The sequence below is a fragment of the Anas platyrhynchos genome, chromosome 21, assembly GCF_047663525.1.
Source record: "Anas platyrhynchos isolate ZD024472 breed Pekin duck chromosome 21, IASCAAS_PekinDuck_T2T, whole genome shotgun sequence".
Taxonomy (NCBI): Eukaryota; Metazoa; Chordata; class Aves; order Anseriformes; family Anatidae; genus Anas; species Anas platyrhynchos.
In genome coordinates this window covers 16,511,151-16,519,446 of record NC_092607.1, presented here as the reverse complement: position 1 = coordinate 16,519,446, position 8,296 = coordinate 16,511,151, and the positions used below count along the sequence as shown (strand labels likewise).

Genomic DNA, 8,296 nt, shown 5'->3' with positions numbered 1-8,296 from the left:
ACTCTTAAGCTGTGTAATATAATGGTAGAAATGATTAATTAAACTAGGAACAGGTCTTCCATTTTGCACCCCAATTTTCTTATCCTTCAACGGGATAAACAGAAGCCTGTATCTCCTGCAGGAGTTACTGCAGTTCAAACGTGGTTGTTTTCATTGTTTCTTTCCCTCTTCACCCCTCAATTGCCCTTGGTTTTTCCAAAGCCCTAACGTTTTTCTAAATTACATCTTTGTAGTATGAAACTACATTAGCTAAAAAGTCTTCGAAATTAATCAAACTTTACTCTGTATAACATGACAGAAAGCGTACAGCCAGGTTTTTTTTTCTCTTTATTTGCAGGTTATTTATCTTTGTTAGTGGTCTCCCTTTTAAAATCCCTTATCTGGAGTGCTCCAAGGTCCCACAAATTGTGGGAGATGTATTTTACCAGATGTTATGCGTACGTGCAATAACTATCCTAAAAGTCGTCTCGTCTGCTGCGTTTTACAGAGGCCATCCTCAGTCTGAAGTGTGTGCTAAGGCAAAAATTTTGCCCTAAAAGCATGATCCCAGGCTATCCAAGTCCTGGCAGTTTTTTGTCATTGTCCACAAAGGTGCATTCTGTATGTTTTTTAGATAAATGGCTAAGGAGTTAGCCTGCTGTTAAAAAAAAAACAAGAAACAAGGCAAAAATAAATCAAAATTAAGACTTAAGGTTTCAACACCACAATTAAAGAGGGGTGGGAACAGTCTGATCTTCAATGATGTACATAATGGCAGGGAGGGTGGGCGGTTGGACTGTCAAACTGCCTTAATTTAATTGCAAACACATGCTGATGAGTCCCCTCCTCCTGGACCTCAGGGCTGGGAAACTTTTTTTTGTCAGCTCCCTGCAGTTCAGAATTGAGGAAAATCCACTCGGGCAAACACCATGCTGATCAAACCTTCAGCTCTCCTAGGCTTTTTGTGTTTTCTCCTCTTGCTTAGTTTCTCCTGTTCCTGCCCCAGTCGCTGCCTGTGCTTCAGGACTACGGTGAGATGCATGCATCTGATGCTGGAAACCATCCCCGACATCCCACCCCAGACAAACATTCTGTGAGTAGCCGTTTTGTTTTACTGCCTTTCTTACCTGCTTGGTCTCTAGAAAGACGAAAGAAAAAGCTTGCTGGTTAAAGGCATGCTTTTTCCCCTTTTTGGTGCAGTTGTCTGTGCTGCAAACTGTTTCAAGGCTTTTAGAGCATAGAAAAGAAACTGCTTCTTTTGGCATCAGTTAATCGTTAACAGGACAATCAAGGGAGTTGAAAAATGCAGAAGAAGAATGGCATGAAATCCCTGGAAGATGGTTTTGGGGAATCAAAGGTCACAAATATTAAGCTGTGCTTATAGAAAGGTACACAGTTTATGTTTGAGAAGGCTTTGTGTATGGGTGTAGGAGAGAGAGAGGAAACACAGCAGTTCGGGCTCTTATCTCTACGGAACAAAACACCTAGTTTTTCATAAATACCGCCCTATTTCTTTCCTAGGCTTTAAGTTTTGGCTTTCCAGATTCTATCTGAACTATACAAACCACATGCAAGGCTTATTAGGAAAGCAGCAATCGGGGCATCTCACAGGCTCCTTGAGAAGTAAAACTCTACCTGTTGGGTTGGATGTGCCTTCTGGGGGGGGGGAGCTGCTGGTGTGTCCATTCAAATGGAAAAGGTGTAGGAAAAGGGCACATAGCACTTCCAGACTTCTAAACAGCTCCTACTGACAGGTCCAGAAGAGCACCTTCCTCTCATTCTGTGGTATATCATATACTTAAGGGTGTTAATGTGACAAAATGTTTCTCTTAGCTGCTCCCTTGGTTTGGAAGACCTTTTTTTGTAAATAGCAGGAAAGACTTGTCAAAAATTCATCTCAAAACCGTTAAATCACTGCTGATTGTCAAACTTTTCCAACTCTGGTGGGTTGAGAAGCCGTTCTCTCTGCCCATAACAATCCAAATTTGGTCTCAGCCAGAACATCCATACGAGCGTGTCTCCTGTAAGCATTTCTCTAATATTACTAATGCGATTTATCTGCTGGCAGCCTAAGGAGCATAATGCAGGCAGGATGCTGGCATTTTAATTGCTGCCATCTAGATCTGCTTGGGTGGATGGAAAAAAAAGCACAGAGGTCCTAGCAGGACTGGCACAAAGGAAATGCCTACTCTAGCTCCATCTGCCAGAGCTGTGCTGGTGCAGAAACTGATTGCAGCTGGGCTACGTGGGGTTCACCCCGACTTGGGGCAGACCCAAATCTGGACTTGCTTTCTGTCGAGGCTGGTGATGCTGTAGTTATTGTGCAGGGTGATGCTTCCTACTCCATGGTTTGTTGCACATTAGCTGGGTTGTAGCTATCTGCTCTTCAGGAACTTGCAGTTTCCCTCTCCAACTTGTCACCAGCCTTTTTTCTCCCCTTACAAGTCTTTCTTGAATGGGAAACTGGGGTTTTAAGCATTAGCTACATGGTATAGGTGTGAGATATGAAAGCAGTCGTGTTTCGAGATGACTGTCTTTATAGACTGATATTTTTGAGGGAGTTTTGTCTGGTATATTCTCTTCTAATAGTGCCTGCATAATTATAAGTAAAAGCCATACTGCTAAGTAGTGATTCCCATAGATACAGAATAATAAGAGTCTGGTAAGTTCTCTATTGGCATATCACATGCCTTTTGTATGGTGTGCAGCAAGCCGAGATACTGACTTTCTGGCAATCTTGAGGATTTAATGTATGTAAATGCATTTGGCATCCAGCATCCCATTGTATCTGTTATAAATACCATTTGAATAATTAAACTTTTTTTAAAAAAATCTGAAAGATCAAAATGCTTCTTAACCCAGGCCCTGACTACTCCAGCTTTTAGGTATGTTAATCTTTCTCTTGGGAGAACTGTTACTGCTCAACGCGAGCACTCAGAATTATAGCAAGAATATCTGATCGTGGAGTTACTCTGAGTAGAAAATGTGGGATTGTGATATTTTCCACATTTGCCCTTTGGTATGAACAGGACCAAGCCTGTGCCTGCAGATTCAAACACCGATGCGAGGCTCCAGCTCTGTTCCCTCGCCGAACAGCTGCAGCTTCCAGATGGGCTTTGCTTTGAAGTCGGGAGTTTGGGACTTTCTGACTTCCGTGACTCCGTGCCACCCTCTCTCGAACAATCCTTGAAGAGCAGGGAAGTCTTCTAGCCGGCACACGCTGTGCTTCAACAAGCCCTGCTGGCAGATGGCCCCCTCGGGGCGGTAGCCAGCTGGCGTAACTTGGAGCAGCCCATGGCCGTCTCTGAGTGATGCTGGGACTGGCATGGAACCAGCTCCGGGATTGATGAGCTGTTACTGGCTCCTCTTTGGTCGCCGTTTCCCTCCTCCCTTCCCAGTCCCAGCTGGGTGCAGCCGAGGATCTGGCCCAGCGTCTGGTTTTAGCAATAGCCTATTTGTCTTTGGTAACAAAGTCTGCTCGTTTTGTCCCGAGCAGAGAAGAGGATGGCAGGCATGGCTACGTGTGTACAGATAAGTAAGCTATAAAAATTTGTGGTGTTTAACTGCAAACGTATTTTGGCTGCCGTCTGTTCGACTGGAACGCGATTATCCAGATGTGATCTGCTGGTTACCGCTGGGATTCGAGCAGTTTCTTTAGCCAGCAGCCCAAAGAAGGGAACAGCTGCGAAACATACACTCCGAAAATTTCAATAGGTCTTTAACCTTCAAAGTCATTTGTTCTACAGAGTGACATTTGAAACAATAAACTTTGAAACGTGTGGGCACGAGGGGAAGAAATCCATGGCAAGAAGTTCCCCTCTGGCTGGCAGCTAATGGATGGCAATCCAATTATCCGTGGGCTGGTCTCCTTTCTGCATTATGCATAGCACGTAATGAATGGGGACTTCGAGGGAAACGTAGCTGAGGGCACCAGCAAAAGACGGCGCGGTAGCTGGGATGCGAACACGCTGCTGGCATGAACGGGAGGTGACCCAGTTGTTCACGGACCTGGCTGCTAATTGGGCAGCGTGGGCACGCTTTGACGAGCTTTGTTCCCCATCGTGGCTGTGCAGGGTGCTGCGGGGTGGCTGCCTGCTCGGTTCCCCTCTTCCTGCAGTAGGATGCTCCGCAGCAGGAATGAAGGCTGTGCTGGGACAGGCTGCAGCACTCTCCGTGTGTCTTAAGAAGCCTATTTGCAGGAAAAGCATCTGCATTTGCAGGGGGAAGGCTTCCTGAGCAAATGAGTTCTTGGAAATGCTGCTCCCATTGTGGTCTCTGTCATGCACTCTCGGTCTTTCAGATGAAGAATGGATTAGTCATTTCCTCTGCCTGTGATAGTCCTATGTGCAGTCATTGAATGTACACCCACACATTCTGCATCTTCCAGGTGTGATCTCCTTCCGACTTGTTCTTTGCTGCAGTATTTAATCATCATTAAACATTTTGGAGGTGACCGAAATCTTCTTTATGTTCTATTTATAAGTCACTTCGTCAGAAGGAAGATGGGGAGGGGAGGTATTTAAAGGTTTTGTGTTTTTTCTTTCCTTCCTAGAGGCATTCCAGTATCTTTTGGTGAAATCACCCAAACTCTTGGGTTTGTGGTTACCTCAAGTATTTAGAAATCCTGGCTTCACTGACCTGTAGTGCCTCTTCATCTGGTTCTCACTTGAATATCTGCACTTTCCCTGACTGCTCTGCTCTCACCACATCCCTCTCCCCATACTTGTACCAGGGCCATCACTGTGCTCTTTAAGGCCACTTTCTCAGAGCAGGCTACAGCAGTAGGTTGGAGAAATCAGTATATTTTGGTGCAAGAATGCATTTATATTCTGGTTAAAGACTGAAACGGTCATGCTCTTAAAACAGAAAAAAGCCAACATCTTTGCTGCAAGGGACTTGGTATTTAAAAATGCCATTAGCAGTTCATTTAAGCTGACATGGTGCTACTGCTTTTTGGGTTTTCCTGAAAAAAATAAATATATCTTTGCACTCTGAAACTTTCTTTTACCACTTCTGGATCAGGGTCAGGATACAGTTCAGGAGGAGGGAATGTTGTCTGTATTCGATGTGGGCAATATCTTGATTAGGCTAAGAGACTCCTCTTTGCTGACATGAATATCCAAGAATAGATTTAGCTCATTTGATTAGGATCAGACCCTAATCTCCATACCAGCTGCTAATAGATAATGGCTCAAATTATCTAAGATTGATGAGGTCAACAGTTTGCTGTGTAATCTTCCTACTTTAAGACGTGTTCAGGGCCAAAAGTGTGTTTTGGAGGTATTTGTTGCACCTGCCTTTTACTGCTGAAAGCTATGGGATGCTTGGTGGCACATGGCAAAATGGTTCCAGCGAGGAAGGAGCAGCAGCAGACACATTGTGCAACTCTTCCAGGCACATTGTACAGCCCAACTTCCTCCAGACACTGACCAGAATCGCATCTTTGGTAACTGGGCTTCCAGGGGGGCTGTGGGGAGTGCCTGTGGTGGTCCCAAACCACCCAGAACTGCCTCTAACCACTTATTTTTGTATGAACGAGTGCCTGTGAGTGTGTGCTGGCTTGTGTGCACGGAAAAAGGGGGATCAACACAGCAGCAGTCAACACACCAAGCTGAATTACTGTCGAGTTCGTGCTCCAGCTGACGAAGAGGGAGCCCTTTTAAAAATCCTGACCTGTTTGTGGGTGCTGAAATTTTAAAACGTTTTTCTTCAGGAATGCCTGTGGTGATTTCTTAATTAAAACCTGGCGTGCCCATCCCTCTACTTTCCATCCGTAAGTGTACAAAAGGGAACAGCAGCTTGTTCTGCAGCATGAGGCTCTCTGCGTATGCTTGCTCTTCCCTGTTTCATCCGTGATCTTACTGACTTCTTTATCAGTATTTCCATGCTGAATGTATTTTTCCTTCCTCTTCATTCCTCGAAGAGTCAAATCTTGATGTCTTAAACAGTTACACCCCAAAATAGCAGAAACTTGGAGCGCCCCCAGCCCTGAGCCCCCCTGTGGTCTCCTCTCCCTAGCGGAGATGACAACGCTCAGCTGTCCTTGTAGGGACTCACAGATGAAAGCTGTCATTTATTAAAGCCATTTGGGGACTTGTGTGCAAGAGGGACATTCCTGAGCCGGGGAGCTGATGACAATGAGCCTGGAAGACTTCATTCCCATCTCAGCAAGGCTGTTTTCCCTTCCTGCCAGCACTGTAGCTGCTTGGCAGCGTGGAGGAACCTGCAGAGCTGACTGCGATGTTCTGTGGATGAGTTAGATAAACGAGCATCTTCCTGACAAGTGCTCTGGCTCTTATTAGAAGTGGGAAACTTGACTTAAAAATCATGTGTAGAATGTCCCACACACCCCAGGAAAAACTGGAAGGAACCTCAATGTCTTATCTCCCTCTGTAAAACAACCATTACTCTCGGTGTCTTTGGTGATAATGGTTGGTTGGTTGCCACTTACCCAACCACTTCTGGGTTAAATGGCCCCAAACTGGCAGCATCATTGCTGTGCACGGTGTTTTGAACACAGAAGATACTTCAGTGAAGCAAACCCAGTAATTTCCACAGAACTGCAGTAAAACACCTCGTGTAGCTAATTATCTGGTTAGGTAACGTGGTAATATATATCTCATTCTTTAAAAGCCGAAATAGGTTAAACAGAAATGGAAGCTTCTTGTAAAAACTGTAGATTGCTTTATATGCTAATCATTGTTAATTATTTAACACAGTGATTTCAGGAACGATTGCTCTGATAACAGCTGGGAGGATCGGAAAGATTTGGGTGTAAATACCTGTGTCCTCAGTCCCTTTGCAAATTCTCTCATTCCTGGTAAGCCTCGGGGATGGGGCTGGGAGTTCCCACAGTCAGGAAAGGTGAGTGATTTCACTAGCATGGGGGAGAGGCAAATCACAAGGGATTCCCCCCTGGCCCCCAGTTTTGCAGATCCCAAGGTGAAGGAAGCAGGCGGGAGGGAGGGAGCCCAGCTGCTCACGTCCACAGCAGCTGGGACAGGCTGGCACCCGAGCAGCTGCGTGGTGGGTCCCGGTGAAAAGCACGCTGCTTTGTTAGGAGAAATGTCGAGTTTCCAACACGAGTACCCTGGGAATTGGGAGAAACAAGCCTTTCTGTGTAAAAAGGGGCAAACTCTGCAGGGAGCGGGAACGCTCTCAATCACTGCACGCAAGCCAGGAATTTCCCAGTGCAGCCCTACATGGTGTTCTTTCACCAGCTAAGCTTAGGGCTAAAGAAAAGTCTGGAGGAAGATGCTGTGGATGAGCCAGAGTTGGATCTTTTTTTTTTTATTATTTTTTAAAATGCATTGGTAAGGATGAAGATATGGGTTGCTCTCAGACTGTTGCCATTGTGTGATGGAAGGCAAGCCAGAGTGACCTTTCCAAAGGAGTGCAAACCAGACGAGTTCAGAACTTGGCGTCCAGGGATTCATTTGAAGATCTTACCTGGAATCGAAAAGGGGTGAAAAATCAAGACATTTCATTAAAATAACATGCTAAGCTTTACTATTTGCTCCTCAAGGGTGGTGGAGGGGAAAAGTTCCTGAAAGTTTGCAGTGCGTGAAACCAGACCCATTGCTCACCCAGCAATGGGAATATCAGGAGGCATCTCCATCCCTGTGCTTCTCGCCAGCAGGGGCACTGCTGATGGTGAAGGTGCTGCCAAGCTGCAGTGCTGGGACCTTTGTTAGTGATGCATGATTGCTCTTGCCAGGCTCTGCAGCCCAGGCTCGCTTTATTTGCTCTCACAGGTGAAAAATCCCACTCTCTAGGAGGTCAGACTTGCTTAGTGAGCTGCAGACTTCTCCAGCACCTTTCCATAGAGTAGTTTTCGGCAAGTGACCCAAAGTGAAAGCAATCCTGGGAGTGGGGGAGCTTGTGTTTTATTTTTGCTGGCTTTTCAGAGGTGTTTTCGGTCACCCGTGGTTTTGGGTTTTGCTTCTAGTTTCAGCTGGGGAAGCTGTGCTCTTATGCATGAATGCTGGGGTGTGAAGGATTGTAGTTGTCTGTGTTCATTAAAATAGTTGGATGTTTTTTCCACCAGCAGTCTGTGACCCAAGGTGGTATTTTGCACCTCACCATCCGCTTCCCACTGCCTTTCTCGAGCATCAGCAGCCTCAGCCTTGACTCCTGTGTGTTTCTTCCATTTGTTTGTTCCCTCCCCTATTACCTGTAGCCAGCTGCCAGGACTAATTACACTGTCCTCACAGCCCCCCAGGGAGGCAGAGTTGGTGTCTGCGTGTTACAGTGCATAAATCAAGTTTGCATTTCTTCACCTTTTCTCATGGTCTAGTTTTTCCCTCATTTCCTTTTA

General features: G+C 45.7%; 1 protein-coding gene across 2 annotated transcripts in view; it reads left to right on the top strand.

Moving 5' to 3' along the window:
* The first annotated feature begins 791 nt into the window (after positions 1-791).
* LOC101794631 (peroxidasin homolog) overlaps positions 792-8,296 on the top strand; it is a 41,912-nt gene continuing 34,407 nt past the window's right edge. Inside the window, exon 1 of one of the 2 annotated variants that reach the window (XM_027472929.3) lies at positions 792-1,072. In XM_027472929.3, the coding sequence (XP_027328730.3) occupies positions 909-1,072 (164 nt within the window). In that variant the 5' untranslated portion in view covers positions 792-908. The remainder of the gene's footprint in view (positions 1,073-8,296) is intronic. The other variant, XM_027472928.3, reaches the window with a different exon arrangement.